The 22,830-nt window shown below is 46.6% G+C and overlaps 1 protein-coding gene across 1 annotated transcript in view; it reads right to left on the bottom strand.

Moving 5' to 3' along the window:
- The window catches only part of SCAF8 (SR-related CTD associated factor 8), a 216,184-nt gene extending 194,666 nt beyond the window's left edge, over positions 1 to 21,518 (bottom strand). The window contains exons 1-2 of the mRNA XM_055135075.1: positions 21,459 to 21,518; positions 14,732 to 14,794 (exon numbers count right to left, since the gene is read on the bottom strand). Coding sequence (XP_054991050.1) covers positions 14,732 to 14,794; positions 21,459 to 21,488 — 93 coding nt within the window. The 5' untranslated portion in view covers positions 21,489 to 21,518. The remainder of the gene's footprint in view (positions 1 to 14,731; positions 14,795 to 21,458) is intronic.
- Between the last annotated feature and the right edge of the window lie 1,312 nt (positions 21,519 to 22,830).

Genomic DNA, 22,830 nt, shown 5'->3' with positions numbered 1-22,830 from the left:
TCACCCAGATTGGCGCCTTGAGTACAACAAATGCACCCAAAACACACTTAAAAAAAAAAAAAAAAAAGTGGGGCCGGAGCGATAGCACAGCGGGTAGGGCGTTTGCCTTGCACGCGACTGACCCGGGTTCGATCCCTGGCATCCCATATGGTCCCCCAAGCACTGCCAGGAGTAATTCCTGAGTGCAAAGCCAGGAGTAACCCCTGAGCATTGCTGGGTGTGATCCAAAAAGCAAAAAAAAAAAAAGTATGTAGGTGCAAACAGTGAGCTAAGAGGGAGTAAAACCCTTTCTCTCTGGAACAAAGTAAAACACAAAACACGCCAGACTCAACGTGAAAGACAATGCCTGAGACTGCGGAAGTGCAAAGCAAGTGGGCTGGAGGCTGGAAGCAGACTTGCATAACGACCTGGAGAGCAGAGCAGGGGAAAGTTGAGGAAGCTGAGGTCATGTTTGTGATGCTTCCGGTTTTAATCCCAGAGAGAATCAAAAGGAGCCATTCCCCTCAAAGACAAGGGCAAAGTTCTGAGAAATAAAATCTACACAAGCCTCTAGCCAATGCCTAAATTGACCCTCAGCCTAAGTATAAATGACAAAAAAGCTTTGTAAACTGACTGTGAAACCTCCACAAGAACACATGACAGAACTCACATTCTGATGTGTAACTAAAAGTCACCACTGCAGGGGCCAGGGAGCTGGTAAAGCTGGTAAAGTAGGGTTTGATCATCAGCAGCACACATGGCCCTCTGAACCCTGCCACAAGTGGCCCCCAAACCAAAACAGGGTCAAAAAGAAAAATTCAACATTCCTCAGACAATTTTAATAAAGTCTGACAATACTGAAAATGCCCAGTATATGTCACATTTACCTATTAAAGTGCTCATATGCACGCACAAATCCACACACCCTTAAAAATATGCCCAGCAGATGCCAACCTGAGGTAATACTGATGTTGAAGTCACCAAAAATCATCCTCAAAGGAGAACAAAGATCCTCAAAAGAGGACAAAACACTGAAATAAATGCAATAGGAGCAAATAAAGCCAGAAACAAATCAAATGGAAATTTATGACTAAAATTACAATATCTGGAAGAAAAAAACCTGATGCTAAATATGAGTTGGGATCCAGTGACTGAGTACGGCAGGTAGGGCATCTGCGTTGCGCGCAGCTGACAGGGGTTGAATCCTTGGCATTCTACATAGTCCCAAGACACCACCATGAGTAATTCCTGGGCATTTCCTTTCCTTCTGGCTTTTTGGTCACACCCAGCGATGGTCAGGGGTTATTCCTGGCTCTGCACTCAGTCTTGAGGGACTATATGGGATGCCAGAGACAGAACCCGGGGCGGCTGTATGCGGGCAAACTCCCTCCATGCTGTACTATGGCTCCAGCGCAGCCATGAGTAATTCCTGCATGCAGACCCAGAAGTAAACCCTGGGCACCAGCAGGTATGACCTCCAAGCCAAAATATAAATAATGGAAGTTATAACATTTTCAATAGTGATGTCTTAAAGAAGCTAAAGACCATTATGATGATTATATTTACACCAACACTATATATGACTAGGCATGAAACGAAAACAAGTCAAAGAAGATACTTAGTAAATTAGTCAATAAGAAACCTGATACACATATTAATGTAGGACTATGGTCATGTCTCACATGCAGAACTGACAAATACAAAATATCAGCAATAATTACAACATTATAAATCTAAACTAAGTCTGAAAACAAGACAAGAAATTTCTTATAAAGTAAATGTCTTTAGGGGCCGGAGCAATAGTACAGAGGCAGGGCGCTTGCCTTGCACTGGGCTTGGCTCTCTGGCATCCCATATGGTCCCCCCAGCCCACTAGGATTAACTCCTGAGTGCGGAGCCAGGAGTAAAACCCTGAGCATCACTAGCTACGAACTCAAAACAAAACAGAAAAAGAATTTAGAGTCCTGTCACACATTTTGAAAGTCTGTGCTATTTGGGGTGGGTTATTTTGCTTGGGGGGCTTGGGACCACTCTCGGAGAATCGCTCCAGGGGCCATGCCGTGCAGGCCTCCCGAATGAATGGAAAGGACATACTTCTGAACTATCCAGTGGCCTATTTCAAGTCACTGCTTCCATTTAACTTTATACACACTACAACTAATCCACTAGATGAAGCCTTACTTCAGCTCAATCAGAAAAGAACACAACAAAAACGAAAATTAAGCACATGACTTATCTGGGGTAAAACTTTTATTCTTGGTGCATTTACTTATGTGAGTACTGGTTTATAACACAATTTCCCTTATTATGCACTTTGGTTTAAAGAAAAATGACACTGGTTCAGCTTGCATTCGTTTTTAAAAGCCATTATTCTCAGTTCCCTGATGGAGCATCAAACATTTGCCTTGAACCCCCTCCCCTCCTGTGGCGGTGGGGGCACTGGGCCTCCACGGTGCTGGTTTTGCTTGCTGCAGACCAGGGTCTGACCCCAGCATGGCATATGGGCCCCAGAACCACTGGGATCTACAAGGCTATGCCAGTATTTGGGGAAATACGTCAACATAATAGGAGGAGTCACTGACCTAACTCCCACTGTGATTTATAATGCTGTACAGTGACACTTGCATATTACTTTCATTTCTGGAAGGCAACATTCACAATTTTCTTGGATTGCTTTGCTATCAAGGTAAAATGAACCGAAAACAAAGAACTAAAATGCAATGCCAAACACAGCCAAGGTTCCAAGCCAATTGTAGACCAAGTCAAATCAGGTTCATTAGCTAACTACTAGGTATGTACACACACTATTTAGCATATCAGAAAAGAAAACTAACATGAAGGTCTTTACTTCAAATTTCTAGTAATTAAGACCTAAGCGCAGTGTCATCGGCATACCATTATTAACATACGTTCTTCAGATATCCTGAAACTTCCCCATCACCTTGACTAATAATATCAAAGGTCTTGAAAATGTAATCACAGGCAAATTTGTGGAGACATTAATTTGAAGAACTAATTTGAAGGTATATATTTAAAAAGGAGAATGGGGAAACTGTTAGTGACTGAGAACTTGCTATTCCCCACCCCCAACTCTTGTATGTATGAAGCACTGAGTTTTTTAAGTGGCCAGATGAAAAATACAGAGGGTAAGATGCTTGACTTGCCTCTGCTGGAGATTTAACCCCCAGTACCGAACACGGTCCCTGAGTCCTGCCAGGAGTGATCCTTAAGTACAGAGCCAGGGCAAGCCCTAAGCACCAGAGTTATGGGCCACACACCTCTCTCCCCACCAAGAAGAAAAAAAAAGAAGGTAAATAAACACTAATTTTCCAGTTTTGGGGTCACACTCAGCAATGTTCAAGGGTTACTCCTGGCTCTGCACTCAGAAATCAATGCTGGCAGTTCTCGGGAAACCAGATGGGATGTTGGGGATCAAACCTGGGTAGGATGTATGTGCTACAACACAGAATATTTTGAAAGTTGGGGATCTGTGAGTACCTCAAGACTGCAGCTTCACAAAGACATAAAGCAAAATTTAGTGGAGCAAAATAAAAGAGGCTCCTGGACAGATATTTACACAAAATATACACATATATATGTATACAGCTGGCAGATTTGCTTAAAAAAATTAAAGTGAAACATACTGATTGACAAAAGCAAGCACAACTGTTACAAATGTGATTCCACCACAGTAAGAGTTATACTCGTAAAACATCTACCAATAACTCTTTACAAACAGTGATTCTAAAGAGTACTAAGTGCCTACTTACTAATGTGAATACATTGGAATCAACAGAACTCTCTGCTTTCATATTTGCAGAATCATTAAATCTAAAAGACACAGAAAATACAGCGTACAGCTTTACAGAGTACAATCCATATTTTATAACATTACTCATATGTCATATATTTGCAAATAATTTGTTCCCAAAAAATCTTCGAAAATGTCTTCCTTAAATTAAGAAACTTGCACAAATGAAGGCAAAGGAAACCTGAGGTTTTTAAAAATACAAAGAAGGCAGGGCTGTAGTGATAAGCACAGCAAGTAGGGATGCTTGCCTTGCACACAGCCAACCTGGGTTCAATCCCCAGCACCATAATACAGTCCCGAGCCAGGAATAATCCTTAAGCACAGAGCCGTGAGCACCACCACTGTGACTCAAAAAGGGGGGGGGGAAGTGCAAAGGAATCTTAAGTGTTTACAAAAACAGTGATTCCAGCAAGAGTCTTTTGAAGAGATTAATTTAGTAAATGACTATAGAGAAAACAGTAAATTAAAAGATAATTAAGGGGGCTGGAGGTTACTACAGCAAGTAGGGCACTTGCCTTGCATATGGTCGGCCCATGTTCGATTTCCCGGAACCCCATATGGTCCCCTGAGCACTGCCAGGTGTAATCTCTGGGGGCAGTCAGGATTTAAGTCCTGAGTAGCACCAGATGCGGCCCCAAAATTACATAAAGTCAATTAAAAAATGGCTATAGCAAACCAAGGAGAAGTATGAAGACACAGAGGGAGGCGCTATTTCTGAGAATAACAGAACAGGGAAAGGCGCAAGACATTTTTCAAAATTTGGGGATTTCAAGATTTGAATCTACATAGATGAAAGGTTCTAGGAGAATTTCAAGTGCTTGGGAACATGATTTTTACTACTGACACATCAAGGAAATCTACAAGACAGTCATTTGTGGAAAATGACAAGTTTAGGAGGCTGGAGAGGACAGGACTCTTGCCTTGCACAGCAGCTGACCTGGGTTCAATCCCAGCAACGCCTGTGGGTTCCCAATCCCCACCCAGAGTGATCCCTGACCAGAGTTATGCTCTGAGCACACTCAAAACCAAAAACAAGACAGATATGTTTGGACTGAGAGACAAGAATGCCACTTCACACGCAAAGTACACAAAGCACTGAGGATACTTGGTCCAGTAGGACTAAAGCCCCAAGGAGCAAACCAAGATGCAGGCCAAAGTGCCTGTGACTCCTGGAGAAAGCAGCGGGGACCCTGCGACAGGGCAGTAGGATTCAGGAGGAAATCGTGCAAACAGGGAACCTGGCAGGACAGACACAGCAGGGGGGCTGGGGTGCCGGAAGGAAACAAGGCTGGGAAAAGGTCACGCCCATCCTGCAGCTTTGGCTCCTGGGGGGTCCCACACGCAGCAGCACTGACCCAGAGACCCTGCTGTGGGGACCGAGGGACACAGCATCTCAAGCGTGCAGTGCCAGCCACACACGTGTGACTGAAGACGGGCAAGCACTGCCAGGAGCATGACCAGGGCCATGGCCTTCCCTTGTGACCCAGGGAAGGAACAGAGAGGAGTGTCAGATCTGGAATGAGTGCTGGAAACCAAGGACCAGAGAGAGACGACACAGTCCTAAGGACCCAGAAGGCCTTAAGGGAAAATGAAAGAGCCACAAAGACTGAAAAATAAAAACAAAGATGAGCAGTTGTCCCACAGCAGAGAAATAAAATAGTATTACTCCTCTCCCCACCGCCCCGCCAGTCTTTGGAGAGGGTCAGAGCCACAGCCAACAGGACTTATCCTGGCTCTGTGCTCAGAAACGCCCCCTGGTGGTGTTCAGGAAACCGAGGATGGAGCCCAGAAGAGAAAGGACCAGCAGGATGTAAACCCTAACTCCTGCACTACCTCTCCACCCCAATTACGTTTCATTCTTTGTGATACTTTGTCAATTATTAACACTATCACAATGTTCTCACCTCTGCGACCTTCAGAATGACTACATAAAAAAAAATACCAATCTTAGTTTTACATGTAGGAACAGTGAAGTTTACAAACCTAACAAAATTCAAAATGATACAAAGTTAAAGAGTTATGTCTTAAACAGTTCTTTGCATTCAGTTTTAGGGAACAACTCCACGATTTTGCAACCAACGAGACACACAGCAGGTGACTGTAGAGGACACACCCCTTCATCAATCCAGTCATCAAGAGTTTATCCAAACAACGGGGAACAACCAACGGCTGCACATCTACTGATGATGTCACCGCTCCTAAACTTGCAAGTTTAAACATTAATTTGAAGCAATCTTCGTAACAGGAAGCTCACTTTCCATATAGGACCGAAATTATTAAAGTAGCAAACTTCATCATCCCCAAAGTTAAGATTAAATTTTGGGTTTTGGAGATGTATAAAGTACCATGGGGCCATAGAGACAAAATACAGGGTAAGGCACTACCCTTGCATGTGGCCAATCGTGGTCCAATTCCTCGCACCACATGGCTCAATTCTCTGTCCACCGCCAGGAGTGACCTCTGGGCGTAGAACAAGTAATGACTTCATGATCACCACTGGATGTGCCCCAGTTTTGTTTTCCGGTAGTATGGCTTGAGGGACTGGAAAGTGGGAACAGCCTGGTGCATGTGCTGCTCGTTTTTGGAGATATAGGTATGATCCTTGGCGCTGCACGCATGTTCCCCCGAGCACAATGCACCCATCTACCTATTTCGGTATAGCAGCTAGGGCACTAGCACACTATGGCCTGGGTTTGCTTCCTGGCACGCCACGTGGTTCCCCGGGCCCGCCAGAGCAATCCCTGAGTGTAGAGCAGAGCCAAGAGTAAGTCTAAGCACTACCAGGTGTGACTCAACAACCAAAAGGGGAAAAAAAAAAAAGCCAGTGTCCTAAAGCTGGCAAGCAGTGCAGGGATGGGGGTTGGGAAGGAAAGGCAGACTGAAAGAATATCAAGACAGGGGCTGGTGTTGATAGTCCAGTGGGTAGGGCACTTGCCTTGCACACAGTCAACCTGGGCTCGATCCCTGGCATCCCCCCATATGGTCTTCTAAGCACCGCCAGGAGTGATGAGTGCAGAGCCATAAGCAACCCTGAGCACTGCTACGTGACTCAACGCCCCCCCCCAAAAAAAAAATTAAAAAGAAAATAACCGTGAGTTTGGGGAACAGGTGGCACGCAGGAGATAAGAGCCGTGACTGAGCGTACGACTTGTACTGTGCCCAGCACACCATGGTCCCTTGACCATCACTGGGTTGTGGCCTTGGTGGCCCACAAGCACTGCCAAACTCCAGCGCTCAAAAGCATTCCAGCTGACCAACAATCACCACCTGGAAGGCAGTCCCACCCCAAAGAAGACCGTCTGAAACCTTCAGAGCACAAACCTACTAACATCTCAAGGAAACAATTTTCAAGTAAGCTCCAATACAGAAGGATGAAAATCAGTGACTGGAGCAACCGTCCAGTTAGTACGAAGTGTTTCTTCACCGCACCCTATGTACCTACTGCTGCAGAGCTGCCGGGGCACTTGCCCTGCACTCGGCCGAACGAAACTGGGTCCCCGTTACCCCATATGGTCCCCTGAGCACCACCAGGAGTGATTCCTGAGTGCAGAGCCAGCAGTAACCCCTGAGCATCACTGGGTGTGGCCCAAAAAAGAAAACAAAACAAAAAATCTGCACACAATGACTGAGTTATAATTTGTAAAGGAGTATTAGAAGAATTTCTATTTTAAGAAAACAATCTAAACCACCACTTTCACCGTGGTCCCAACTCTTAGGGCCTGAGGATAGTACTGGTGGTGAAGGGGGCACCCCCGCAGTGCTGAGAAAGTAGTCAGTGCCAGGAACTAACCCTGTGCTCCACCACGAGAAGCGTATGCTCCAGCCTTTCACACCATACCCCTGGCCCTGAACAGTACTAACAACCACTCTGTCTCACTCTCACTTACTCATTTAGGCCTTAATGGCTTTGCTATTATCTTCTTAGAATGACACTCCTAAAGTTTCTGTATTATGCATGTACTGACTTCTAAATTAAGACAGGGTTCTTACTGGGAAGCTCCATCTCAGCTTCCAGCCCGCCCCTGACCCGGAAAGGCACGCCCTCAACCCACCCCCAGCGCCATCTTGCAGCACCCGGCAGTGAAGAATCCTGGCCGCGGGCACCACATGCCAGAAAATTCTCCGGACCCCAGACCAAGTAGATAACACTGGGGTGCCCCAGATAGAGAAGGTGCAGTCTCCCTGCCTCCTCCAGATGGAATCCCAGCAACACTGAGCTTCTACTAACATGGCTCCTGAGTGTGGGGACCAGGACTATTTCTCCAAACCGTGCAGCCACTTGACTTTTCCTGATACACAAAAAAAGTACACAAATGGCTCCTTTGCCCCTGAACGGCCATGATCCCAAAGGCACACAAACCAATCTCGGAGTGCAGCGGCTGCTGGCAGAAATGCTACTGGACTGTGAACTAAGCTACAGCCCCATGCGGCCCCCAGGAGGGGAAGGGTTTTTGTCCCTCGGCCTTTTCCCCTTTGCGGCAGCATGGCAACCACCTTTCAGATTCAACTGGACAGAGGTAGGAGCTTGCAGTGATGGGGCGCTCGGGAAATCTAGCAATGGGGGAAGGGGTGCGGAACTGGCCCTGCTTCCGCCCAAATGGGACCCCGAGGCTGCCCACAAACAGCCTCCACTCTGGAACAGCCATGATCCCAGAGGCACACAAACCAATCTAGGAACGCAGCGGCTGCTGGCAGAAATACCTCTGGACTTAATTACTAAAATACCAGAACTCCAAAACCACACGGGCGCTATTGTGGCCGTGCGACCTCACATGCTCTTCATTATCAGCAATAGAAAACAAATGATCTAATGATGCCTTCGGCAGGTCTGATTGTTGGGGGAAAATTCCAAGTAATAACAGTGGGTTTTCTTTCGAAAATGCAATGTAATCAAAGTAAAGAGAGAGTAAAGTGAAAGTCATCTGCCAAATAGGCAGGGTGGGGGGTGGGATGGGGGTACACTGGGGTTCTTGGTGGTGGAACATGTGCACTGGTGAAGGGATGGATGTTTGATCATTGTATGACTGAGACTTAATCCTGAAAGCTTTGTAACTGTTCTCACGGTGATTCAATAAAAATTAAAAAATAAAAATAAAAAAAGCCAGGGTTCTTAGTTCTGTTTAATGACACCTTGCTTTAGTAAGTTAGTACAGCTAAGGTAGACTGTGTATGCTGTATACAGCTATATATGCTATATACTATATACAGCTGTACAATAGTGTGTAGTCTGTATACAGCTGTATCTACTGTGCATATTTATCAGCTGTATATACTTGTATACTATATACAGCCGCATAATACTATGCAGACTATATACAACTACATATACTATGCATACTGGGTATACTGGATATACAGCTGCATATACTGTGTAGACTACACAGCTGTATACACTGTATACCAGGTATACTTATACAGCTATATATACTGTGTAGACTGTACACAGCTGTATATGCTGTGTAGATTGCATATACTTGTGTAAACTGTGAAGAGCTTCAGGACAGAATTGCTTTCAAATAAAAAGCGTTTAACTTAAGCAAGGACAAGCGGAAGCAATGAGAGAACTTATAAAGTCTAACTGTGCTGCTGCATTTCTATCACTACTAAGAACACTCTGCAAGATGAAAACTGATTAAAAATACCAATATGTAAGAAAAAACAAGCAGTTTTATTCAATACACATACACATAAAAACTGAGGGGCGAGATTAGAGCTTTTTTGTTGTTTTCTGGTTTGTACACAGAACCTAAAACAATGTCTGCACACATGCCACGCACAGGCAGACCCCAGTTTGGTTCCTGATTTCACATTAGGTCTCCTGAGCACTGCCAGGAGTGGCCCCTCAGCACAGAGCCAGGAAAAAGCCCTGGAGTTGCTCCAGAAACAGACTACCCATGAGAGAAAAATGTAGTACATGTATGAACATGCACAGCCACACATGTCCTTCATTTCTACCTCAATCTATTCACAGCCAGCCTCTAGAAGCCAGGAAGCTTCCACGAGAGAATGGTTGACTGCGAGGCTGGCTGGGCAAGCCCACCCTGAGGAAGGAACCTCTGCTCCAACCCCAGGGACCCTATCAAAATGGACACAATGTAAGCATCAGAAAGAGAAGAGGGCCAGAGAGAGAGCTCCAAGAGTTGGAGCTCTGTGCACCGGAGGCCCAGGCTTAACCCCTGGCACAGACACATGGTTCGCTGAAACACCTCCAGAACAAACAGTCCCGAGTAACAAGCTGGGAGGTCCCAAACCAATAATTATAACTGACACTGAAAAGGATCCAAGGGGCCAAGAAAGACAGTACAGCAGGAAGGGTGTTTGCCTTGCATGCTCCGACCTAGGCTCGGTCCCCGGGACCCCAGTAAGCCCTGAGCAGAGGCAGAAGTAACCCCCGCACATAGCTTGATAATGGTATCAAAGAGCAAAAAAAGGATCTGTGACCTCATACAGATAGATACACATACATGTATAGATAAACGAGTGGAGAGAAGGAAAAGCCCTTCGAGAGCATCATGTAATAAGCACTGAAAGACTTCAAAAATCACCATTTGGCAGTTTTCTTGGTAGGACCTGATTTAGGCACGAACCAAATGGGTGACAAAATAAATGAGTGAAAGATTCCTCATAAAGTACTAATTGTTACAAAAGGGCAAATAGTTTTAGAAAAGAGAAAACGTGCAGATAACAATTAACAGCTCTATTACTGGCATAATGAGACATCAGGTCCTTTCTGAGAAGAACATACTAGTACTCCTGGAGTATTCCAGCCAAAACGCATGAGCTGAACCTAATCATGAAGTAACAGCAGACAACTCTATATTGAGAAGATTCTAAAAATAAATGGCCTGTTCTCATCCAAGACAAAGAAGAATCAGCAACTGCTCTAGATTAAAGGACACTGGAGAGACTACAAATGAACGTCAGGTATGTTAAATTAACTGTCCCTACTAAGGACATCTAAAGCATGTCCTTTAGCAAGGACTGAAAGATACATACATCCCTCTCGGAGAGCCCAGCAAGCTACCGAGAGTATCCCGCCCACACGGCAGAGCCTGGCAAGCTACCTGTGGCGTATTTCATCTGCCAAAAACAGTAACGATAGGTCTCATTCCCCTAAGCCTGAAAGAGCCTCCAATCGTTGGGAAAGACGAATAAGGAGAAGCTGCTAAAATCTCAAGGGCTGAGCGTAATGGAAACGTTACTGCTGCCCACTAGAGTAAATCGACAAATAACGGGATGACAGTGACACAGTGATACCAAGGACATCATCGGTGCAATTAGGAAAATCTAATTAAAGTCTGCTAATAATTGCTTATTAATGTTTAATTTCCTGGGTTTTGATAATTATGCTATTACATGAAAATGCCACAGATTTTATAAAAACAGCTATTTAGAAATAAAATCAATCATGTAATGGGTGGAGCGATTCGGTAGAGGGGTAAGAAGGGTGCCTTGCACATGGCCAACTCACACTCAATCCCTGGCATCCCATATGGTCCCCAAGCACCACCAGGTGTAATCCCTGAACACCACTGGGTGAGGCCCAAAAAAAGTAAACAAACAAAAAATTATGTGTATTAGAAATAACAAAAAACTAAGCATGGTTAACTTAGACACAGAATGGAATAGAAAAAAGTATCATTCTTAGGGCCTAAAAGATGCCCCAGTTTGATGTGACACAAAGTTGATCTCCTGAGCACAACCCCCAAGGATGGTTCCAAAACATAAACAACCACCACCACAACAGAATTTTCAAAGTCAGGGCCAGAACGATAACACTTCTTAGGGCATTTGTCTTGCAAGTGGCTGACCTGGGTTCAATCCCCAGCACCCCATAAGGTCCGAGAGCACTGCCAGGAGTGATTCCTGCATGCAGAGCCAGGAGTATGTGGCCCAAAAATAAACAAGAATTTAAAGTCGATCATTCTTAAAACTTTCCTACCAATCTAGAGTTTTTTTGATTTTTTTTTTAATGAAATTTAAAGGGGGAGAAGAATATAGTTTCTATCTGGATAACATAACAGTAAAAAGGAAAATATAAAACAAAACACCAGAACCAAGATTTTGCTTTTCACGAGAGTAAAAGGCAACTCTGCACAGCTCCTGTGTGTGGCCGGGAACATGGCAACGATGCTGGAAACAAAGGCCAGCACCTGTCCTCACAAGGTCATCCAGAAGGTACATGGCGCATGAAGAGGGAAGACGGTGGGATACGCAGATCACAAAGTGGCTTACTTCTAACAGATATTTGGTAAATAAAAAGTACATAAAAAAAAAAAGTCGTAAGTCATACACTTTTCATCAAACCTGTTTGGCTTGGCAAACTCTTAACTTCCTCAACATTCACCTGGAAAGGGGGGTGGGGGGAACTAAGGGAAAAAAATGTTTTTACTTTATAAAGGTTTATCTATACACTTCGAATCTTTCAGTACATTCATATGGATCACAGAGATAACACCTCAGACAGGGCACCTGACTGGCATAGAGCCAACCCCAAGTTCAATCCTTGGCACCACATGCAGTTCCCTAAACCAGGATTAATTCCTGAGCACAGAGCCAGGGGTAAGCCCTGAGCACCAGAGGTGTGACTCCAACAACAATAACAACAAAAAAGTACAGTAAATTCAAAACTTTTTTTTAGGCACAAAACTCTTCCTGAGCTGGAGACTCAAGTGGCAGAGGGCATCAGTGAGCACAGGGCCGGGGGTTGCCTCCACAGTGATGAAGAACAGAGACAGTTACTTCGCAGTGCCAGCAACGTGCCTAAATCCAAGTCATTAGGAAGAACTGCCGAGCTGGAAAGGGCAGCTCGTTTTCGGTGCCCTGCCCAAGTCTCTGTTGAGGGGAGAGCGGTCGGGGTGGCAGCACACTGGGCAGTGCTCAGGGCCGGGACCCAGCAGCGCGGAGGCCATCCCTCCCTGGCCATGGCTCAACCTTTTAGATAGTGTGACCATGTATAAGAAGATTTTTCGGGGCCAGGACAACAGTACAGCACATAAAGCATTTGCCTTGCACATGGCCAACCCGGGTCCAATCCCCAGCATCCCATATGGTCCCAAAGCACCGCCCGGAGCGACTCGTGAATGCAGTCCCAGGACTTACCCCCTGAGCATCACCAGGTGTGGCCCAAACACCACAAAGAAAAAAGATCAAAATTTTTTAATTTAAAAAAAAAAAAGCCACGGAAATAGCCCCAAAGGCTGGACAAGGTCCTCCACGCACTGCTGGGAATGAATCCTGAGCACGAGTGGGCATGGCCCAAATAACCACAAAATAAATACACTATTACAACAAATTCAAAACCCTTTGGCAAACGCTTAAATTTTATCATTTACTCATGAAAAGTAATTTCATTTCACTGGCAAATAAAACATTAGGACCCAGAGAAAGGAGGGATTAGGGCACTTGCCATGCATGTATGTGGCTGACGGGGCTTTGATGCCCTTCGCCAAAGGGCACTGCCTGAGCAGTGCCAGGGGTCCCCCTGAGCAAAGGCAGCCCTTGAGCGCCATCGGGTGTGGCCCCAAAACAAGTCCGAAAGACAGCATCCTTACACCTGCATCTCCTTAGAACCAGCTCTGGAGCTGGAGAAACAGGAGACTTTAGGTGCCTACCCGGTCAATCCTGACACCTCACAGGATCCCTCACACCCCGCCAAGGGGGGTCCCCGAGCAGAGTCAGGAGAAAGAGCTCAGCACTGCTGGGTACGGCCCCAAAACAAAAAACAACAACAACAACAAAATCACTGTAATCCCAAAATACTAACTGGAAATTTTTTTTGACAAATTTTTATAAAACAAAACAATGTAGCTTATCTTGTTTTCTCATTGGTGAAGACACATCCATATTTGTCTACTCGATTCATTGTCTCTCTTGAAGAGCAAAAAAAGCAAAGTAGACTCTGTAAGATGTTGAGAATGGACCGGGCAGAACAAGGCCTACAGTTACACAAAGCTGACGACATTTTGTTTAAAAAGATACCAGAATATAAATGCCAAGAGGCTGTGCTCCTGGCTTCACCCATTTACCACAGTAACCCCTCAGATCATCGCCTCGGGCTTACTGGTTAGCATCCATTAAGTACTGGGTAAGGGAATTACTGAGTGAAAAAATGAAGTCCTACGTCTTTCAAGTCAACCTACATAAATCACATTAAGGTGAAGAATTACTTTTTGAAAAATGTATCCACATACATTAAAAGGTAAAACTGGCTATAAGCAAATAATCTATAGCCCCCCTTTCAAGTAAATGCAGTAATGTTTAAGTTCCTAAGATAGTGCAACCTACAATAGACTCCATAATAAATTCTTCCCTTAGTTACAAAATACAGTTACAGCAAAAACTCTTGTTAAGCAGAATTAGAAAAATGCATTATTAAAAGAGAAAAAGCACTATTTTTATCATCAACCTTGAGAAAAAATTAACTTGGATAAAAAATAAGGCTACAGAAACATTTGTAACCCACATTTACTTCTCATAATAGTAGACCCTACCACAATCTATGCCTCTACAAGTAGAAAAATAAGAATATGATTTCTGTTTTCTCCACTCTAGTAATTATCTGCCAATTTGCCATCTTATAGTTTGAAGAATTTCCTCAAAATGTAAGATGTTTCTAACCATCAAATTAAAATGTTTACCATTCACTCATATCAAACAGGTATTTATGCTCTTTTACAAAATATACAGTAAAATTATGTGCAGCAGAAAGCAAGTAAATGCAATAGACATGTGATTATGCTCATTATTAAATAATTTTTTATTTTACCCAGTAAACAGTGAAGATATTCAACTATTTCCTATATGTTTTCTTTAAGATTGCTAAAATATTCTTCATTCTGCTTCCCAAGTACTACCCAGAGATCAAGACATCATTTCAGTACTAATTCAATCCTAACATTTTCCAAAGGGCCTGCCTTATGTGGGTCATAATCGTCTTACTATGCTTCTTGTGTCCATGCTGCTGGAAAAGCAGTCTGTACACGCAGGAGTGGAGGCACAATCCTGAGAGAGAGGAGTAGAGAAGATGTTGAGAAAACAAAAGCAGATCAAAAAGGCCCACTTTAAGAGTTCAGGAGCTCAACCAATGTTCAAGGTTAAGCTTTCACACCATTATTGTCCACTTAGTACAAAACTGGCCTAGGAGATAGCTGAAGTCCCCATTATAAGGAGTAATATCATCACTAATTTTAAACCAACTGTGCCCCTTTTGCAAAAGAAGCAAATGATCATAAAATGACTGAGGAGAGATTGGGAATTAAGAGTTATTCCAAAATGCCGAACACATAAGTTTTAATGTTGAAAAATAATTTTTTACACTTAATTTTAAATGCTGGGCTAAGACTACAACATTCATAAGATTCTTGAAATCATTAAAATCATTATCCATTTCAATTATCCTTTTTTTCTAATGTTAAAGGAAAAACATTTGTTTTAAACTAAAAAAAAAAAACCAATAATGCAAAAGAAAGGATTTTCATAAATAGAACCCATAATTATTAGACAATGTAAAATTCAGGATGGGCTTAACAGAACCCTTCATTGCAAGAGCCCCTTTTCTCATCCTCTTCTGACCATAGAGAAGAAAATTATAAACTGACTACAGTTTTGATATAAAATTTCCCCATCTATGTCAGGGACACAGCTCAGCAGCAGAGCACAGACCACCGAAGTCTGAGGGCCCAGGCTCAATCCCCAACACCTAATAATGATTCCATCTCATCTTCAAAGGCACCATAAAATTATCTTCAAAAACAATGCTTATACATACTGACATTAATTATATCTTTAATAACACTATCAACAAGGAGTCTGAAGATAATCAGTCATCTCAGAGGAGAAAGCCAACAAGCGGTCCAGCAATGTTCACCTGCCCGGAGTGCTGGCTAGCTAACCCATCATACGCCCCCTCCACTCACAGACTCGCCGAGCAGAGCAGGGCTCTGTGCCGTGGATGGAAGACAGGAAACTCAGAAGGTACTTTGGCTGCCACCTGTGCAGCTGAGAGACTCGTTAGGAAGCTGTTGCTAATTGCTAGAGACTACAGCAATCACCAAAAGGGAAACTACAGGTGGCTGAAGAAAGTTTCGCAAGGGACCTAATCAGCGATTTTCAACTGAGGTTAATTCCGCCCCCGAAGAACAGTCATAATGTCTGGGGACATTTCTGGTTGTCACAACAGCGGCCACTAGCAAGCAGAACCAGGGATGCTACTAACCACCACCGAGGCACAAGGCAGCTCCCCACAGCAATTACCCCCCTCAAGCCTACCATGGTGCAAGGCTGAGAGGCCCTGCCTGAAGTCACGGGACTGGCCGGCGTCCCTTTGTGTTGCTGTTTGTGTTTGGGGGTCACACCCAGCAGTGCTCTGGGCTGGAGTCTGGGCTGAGGCCTGGCTCTGCTCTCAGACATCACTGTGGCAGGGCTCAGGGGCCAGGGGGGTGCTGCCGACAGACCTGGGTAGGTCGCATGCAGGCAAGTGTCCTCCCCTCTGCACTGCCTCCACCCCCAAACTGGCCTCCTTGCTTTACACCATGAAGTTTGCTCTATCTTCACTGGAATTTCACAAGGTAGAATCAAAAAAAAAAAAGGACTGATTGATTAATACAAGCAGCCAAAGTACCCAGTGAAAAGTTAAAAGAAAGAAAACAAGAGAATTCCCTGTTAAAGAAAAGTGCAATATATCATAGTTGTCTCACACAAATTTCCTTTCCTGATCAGCAAAGTGAAACTATGCAAACTAAAACCAAACTTCAGACTTTCACTATTCTATCTCTATTGTACCTACCAACTCATGCCTGAAGACTAGATACTGTTGGCGTAGTAGAAAAAGTCCTATAGCTAGGCACATGCACACTCCATCCGGAAATGGAGCTGAGATTGTCATTTCTGGTGTGAAAAGGAGAGAACAGGAAAATGCAGCGTGTGTAAACACGACCTGGAAAGCCAGCACTCTGAAGCAAGGACGAAGGTCAGTCTTGTGACTGACCGGATCTCAGGGAGAAGACCCCACCCAAGCAGGTAACCAGGAGTTCAGAAATGGCGGTGCTGCCGCTCAGAGGGAGAGTTCACGCTTGCGTGAGGCCCTGGACTCAACTCCTTGCGCCCCACTCTATAAAAGGCAGTACTAGAGACCGCTCAGAATTTATAACCCGGAGTAAAGCCCAAAACTAAACCGCAGTGGTTTTCCTAACAGCGCTTACCCTACGGATCTGGTCCTAAATCCTCCTGTGCTTCTCAGAGCAGCAGGAAAAACAGACTGCGGGGTGGGGGAGCAACAAAATAACTACACGGGTGGGAGAGGTAGTACAGCAGGTAGGGCGGTTGCTTTGCATGCAGCCAACCAAGGTTCAATCCCCGGCACCCCGTATGGTCCCCTGAGCCCTGCCAAGAGTGATCCCTAAGCACAGGGCCAAGAGTAAGCCCCGAGCACTGCTGGCTGTGACCCCCAAGAATATTTTTAATAAAATTAATAACTACAACTATAGTGATCAACTAATTATGCAAAACTTCTGAAAAAAACACAGTATCTGAATAAGTTAGAGATCTATGAGCATTTTTTAAAAGAATCATGAACTTGGGGTCGGAGCGATAGCACAGCAGGTAGGGCGTTTGCCTTGCACGCGGGCCGACCTGGGTTCGATCCCTGGCATCCCATATGGTCCCCCAAGCACCGCCAGGAGTAATTCCTGAGTGCAAGGCCAGAGTAACCCCTGAGCATTGCTGGGTGTGATCCAAAAAGAAAAAAAAAAGAATTATGAACTTAATTTTAAGTGACACAGGTTATACCAAGTCCTCAAAAGTTACAAGAAGGCCTGAGCAATAATACAGTGGATAGGGCACTGCCTTGCACATGGCTGATCCAGGTTCAATCTCTGGCACCCCATATGTCCCCGGAGCCTTGCCAGGAGTGATTCATGAGCACAGAGGCAGGAGTAAGCCCTGAGCACCACCAGTGTGGCCCATAAACAAAATAAAAGAAAGCTAACAAGAACCTAATACCTAAGTAAACCTCAACTCTCTGCAGTTCCCCTGCCTAAGCATAACTAGTGTATTTTCCAAGTATTAGAAGTCCTATGCCATCCAAGCATGGTCTGAAACACTGTGCTTTGCTAATCTCCCTCCAAAAGCAATCGGGGCAAAGCTCAAAAAGCTGAGCAGACCATGCACGCTCCGGGCCTAAGTCTGCGCCGTGCAGACCAGGGCCAGAGAAGCAGCAGAGCACTGCCAGGGCAAACTGCCCGGACTGGTCCTGGGGTCCACATACAGCTAGGAGCCCCCTAAAAAGACCTACCAGAGTGACCTCCATGGAACAGCATTCTTAAAGGCAGGAAGAGAGCCAACTTGAAACTACTTTCTGCAGCCATCAACTGCAGTAGGTGAGAACTCTGAAACCACCCGCCTAGTAAATGTCTCCAGCGTGGGGCAACAGCAACTGCAATACCTTGTAATGGTGACAATTCTCCTAAGGCAAAGTGCTCAGGGCACGAATCAACTCTCTCAGAAGCTTTCATCATTTCAGAATGACAATAGCAGTTGTAGGATTAATACTTTCATCAAAATAATGTTTAACTAAAAGCGTGTTTTTTTTTAAAAAAAAAGCACATCAGACACTTAAATATTAATTACTGAGCCTTCTCATTAACAATTTGAAGGAAACTGCCACCAAAAAATTAAAAAAAGAGGATCTCTGGGCAGAGGGGTGAGAAAGCCACTGGACCACTCTGAGAAATTAAGGGGGCAGGGAGAAATACCATAAATATGATTTATACACATCCTGTATAAAGCCAGGGTTTTTAAGACTGAAACTCATCCAGCTTGCAAATTTCAAAAACCTATACCCTTAACCTTAAATAAAATCTTGGAAGGGGCTGGAGTGATAGCAGAGCGGGTAGGGCGTTTGCCTTGCACGCGGCTGACCCAGGTTCAGTTCCCAGCATCCCATATGGTCCCCTGAGCACCACCAGGGGTAATTCCTGAGTGCAGAGCCAGGAGTGACCCCTGAGCATCGCCGGGTGTGACCCAAAAAGCAAAAAAAAAAAAAAAATCGTGGAAGGAACTACTTCTAAGTCAATTTTTTTCAGGGAGTGAAGGATATCTTGAAAAACGGAATCAGAAAGCCAGAGAATGCCAAATATTTTATCTTTTGAATAAAGTATCAAAATACCATACTGGCAAATATGAGTGATGATGCTTATTGTTAATTTTTTTGGTGTTAATTTTATTGTTATTTTTTTCCTTTTAAAAGGAAGTTATTGGATGCTTCCAAGGCACCTTTAGATTCAGCAGACAAAATCCTGATGTGCTCCTGATGTGCTCAGCCCAGGAATAAATATCTTTATGGGCCAAATTAAGTATATAAAAATAGTTTATTAAAATATCCTTTTCTCCTAATCCCTTATGTAAGAGACTCCTTTTTTCTGTATAAACTTTACATCAATGATTTCATTAAAAATATTCATTATTGAACTGTTTCTCACTATGTGCTTGTGATAAAATTATTACTACAGTAGCAAGCAACTATAGTCAAAGTCAGAAAAAAATCAACAAAGTTATATATTTTGAAGTTAAAAAATTTGAATATACGTTATTCTCTATCATTTTCTCAGGTATTATTTCTTTCCTCAATGAACTACCGGTATTTTTAAGATAACCTCTTTCAATCATGCTGAAATGTGAGCAAGTAAGGGAGCTAAATGTTTAAGTTCTTGAAATCCATGGGGAGGAACAAGCATGTGCTGCATGCATTAATATAGGAAAGAAGTCTCGTAGAAATCTCCAATTCCCATAAAGATCAGGTGGGAAAAGAGGTGAAACTTCCAATCCAGTAACAGGCCTTGATCTTGAATGTCAAAGGAAATGGCAAAAAGAAAAACTGACAGCAAGGAGCACGAGTAACACTCAGTGCTCTATTGTGAAGGCAGCCCAGCAGGATGGACCCCTTGAGATCTGGAAGATGGGGACATAGATCAGGGGCTGCTGCAGCTCTTTCCTCCTTCCCTCCTCTGGCTTCTGGGGACAGAACCCAGGACACACACAAAGCAAAGGCTCCACCAGAGAGCTACATCTACCCTCACCCAAGAATACACACTAACAACTAACTCTACAGACAGGAAAGATACCCGTCAAAATGGGATGAAGTGGAGCAATCATACATATAATTGCAATGGAAAAGGATTCTTTCTTTGGGGTGGGGGTAATTAAAAAAGACTCACTATTCATGCTGTAGCAAGCCAGAATGAAAAAAAAAAACACATTACAGAAGAACTGGGTTTCAACCCTGACCTAAGGCTAAACCAACAATAAACTGTAACCTATAGTACCACTACTTTCCATTCCAAACTTCAGGGACTACCCAGAATGGAAACAAATTGTATCACCAAATCAGAAGCTATAAATTTGCAAAGAAAATGGAAACAATTCTAAGTCTGGTGACTGTTATTATCAAGAAGTTTAAAAAAAAAAAGTTCCGAAAGAAAATCTTTTATAAAGTGCTTGCTTTCGGACAACTGTCACTGCTAACTCTTTACACGGAGTCCGACTCTTGTTCTTAGCCTCCTTGCAAAGCTTCCCAGGAATCAATTAGGGGGAAAAAAAAATCAAACTACATGCTTCCAAGTGTGAGGCCCCGAATTCGATCCCCAGCAACTGCAAATTCTTAACAACTGCAGAACTTTTAAAAGTACTGTCCCGCCTGCCTGGTACACTAAAGAGTCTGCCAATCATGCTAGGGAAGAAGAGTATTTATATTCGCAGAAATCACCAAGTGAGTCCATTTCCCAAGAACCGTTGCCCATCCCATCAATGTTTCCCCCCATCCCCCAAAGGGCCGGGTTTAAAAAGCCTGTGTACTGGGAAGGTTAATATTCGCACTGAGTAAAGGTCGATTTTTTTTTTTAAAAAAGTCAAAGAGGTTTTTGCTTTTTTTTTTTTTTCTCTTTCATACCACTAACAGGGAACCCAAACACGGTCAGGCTTCCGACTTATTAATACATGCAACTAAGTGGAGAGAAGGGGGGGTACCTGCTGGCTTAGATAGATAAATAAGTAGAAGAAAGCGAGCGGGGGCTGCGCGGGAGCCCCGCGGGGCAGCCTCGCGCCCCCCGCCCGCGGCCCTCCCGGGGGTGGGGTGGGGGTGGGGGGTGGGGTGCGGGGAGGCGGCGCGCGGGCCGCCACGTGCAGAGCGCGGCGCGGCGCCCACCCCCGCGCGGGGCCCGGGCCCGCAGGCCGAGCTCGGGGCGGGCGCCCGGGCAGGCTCCGGCTCCGGCCCGCGGCCCCGCGCGCGCCCGCAGCTCCCCCGCAGAGGGCGGGCGGCCCCGAGCGCGCAGCCCGGGGACTCGCGGCAAGCGGGGCGGTGTGTGGGGGTACGGGGGAGAGAAGGGAGGGGGGGGGCCCGAAGATAAAATAGGATCGAACAGAATAAAATAATAAAATAGAGAAGGGCGGGCGCGGCCTCCCCGCCGCCGGCCCGCCCCTCCGCCCCGGGGCGCGCACCCCCCTCCCCACCCTCGCCCCGCACGGCCCGGCCGCGCGCTCCGCCCCGAAAACGAGGATCCTAATAACGAGGAGGAGGAGGAGGAGGAGGAGGAGGAGGATAAAGCGGGAGACCGGGAAGGGCCGCGCCCGCCGCCCCGCGCCCGCCCGCCGCCGCCGCCGCGGCGACACCAACCTCGCTGTTGAAGGTTTTCACGGCCTCCATGGCGGCGCGGCGCGGGCGGCGGCCCCGCGGCCCCGGGCGCGGCGGGCGGGCGGGCGGCGGGCGGCGGCGGCGGGGCCGGGCGGGCGCGGCGGGGCCGCCTCAGGGGCAGCGAGGCCGCGGCATGGCCGCGCAGGGGGACGCGAGGCGCTGCCGGGCGGGGGAGGGGCAGGGCCGCGGCGCCTTCTCCTCGCCTCCGCGCCGCCGCCGCCGCCGCTCGCCCTCGGGCCCGCCGCGCTCCTGCCGCCGCGCCCGCGGCCTCCCGCCGGCTCCCGGGCTCGCCTGGCCGCCGCTCGGGCCGCACGGACCAGCAGCGCACCGCGGACACGGACGAGGACGCGCCGGCGGCGGCGGCGGCTGCGGCATCCAATATGGCGGACGCCGGGCGTCGGGCCGCGCAGCTCCGAGAGCGGCCGCGGCGGCGGCGGCGGCGGCGGCGCCGGCCAGCGCGCCCCCTGGCGACGGCAGGGCGGCGCGGGCGCGCTCGGCACTCCCCGCGCGGAAGCACCAGCGAGCGGGTGCGGCCCAGAGCGTCGCCGCCTCCCGAGCACAGGCGGCGGCTCGCGTCTAGGGCCGCCGACTCGCCTGCTCGCCCGCCAGTCGATCGCGCGCGCGCGCGCACGCGCCTCGGCTCCTCTTTGCCGCGGGTCCACGCGGGAGCGAGCGCTGCAGCGCCTGCCCGCCTCCTGGGACTGCGTGGCCTGCACGTGGCCCTCCGGGCAATCCCGCTGTCCCCGCCGAGTGACAAGTTTTGCAAAAGAGCCGCGTCCACCTTTCCGTTGTTTTGCATGCGGGTTGTTGGCCAGAGCCGCTGGGTTTTTTGTGGGTTTTGAGCAGCTTTCCAGAACTTGACCGGGCCGGGGCAGGGGGGCCTCAAGGTTACCCTCCACAGGAAAAGTTCGTCTGGTTTCCTATCGTAGGACCCGGACGCGTCCACTGCCACGGGAAGAAACGCTAAAAACAAAAGCTTCCGCGAGCGAAGGGGTGCAGGGGGCTCCCCCCACCCCGGGAAGCTCGCATGCAGCCCGCGAGCTGCTCCGTGCAGGAAATGCACGCTGCGTGTAATCCGCGGGGACCCGGGTGCAGACAATGCGCGTGGGTGTGAGTGTGGGTGCGGGAGGTGGGCATGTGCGAAGGGGAACCCGTCTTTTGTACCAGGTGGATTCCGGAGGAATTGGGCGCCCGTGGGAAAAAGATGCCGGCAGTGTTCATCGATGAAATAAATGGGAGATGCCACTGCCAGCAAAAAGCCTTTTTCTCTCCGCTTCATGCACGGTAGAAAAGCCGAGAGAGGAGCAGACATTGACTGATGGTAAACGTCAGGCGTGTCTTCACTGAGCACCCC

This window comes from Sorex araneus, chromosome 4, assembly GCF_027595985.1.
Source record: "Sorex araneus isolate mSorAra2 chromosome 4, mSorAra2.pri, whole genome shotgun sequence".
NCBI classification, from domain to species: Eukaryota; Metazoa; Chordata; class Mammalia; order Eulipotyphla; family Soricidae; genus Sorex; species Sorex araneus.
Note: the sequence above shows the minus strand (reverse complement) of the source record. Positions and strands in the feature narration are given on the sequence as shown.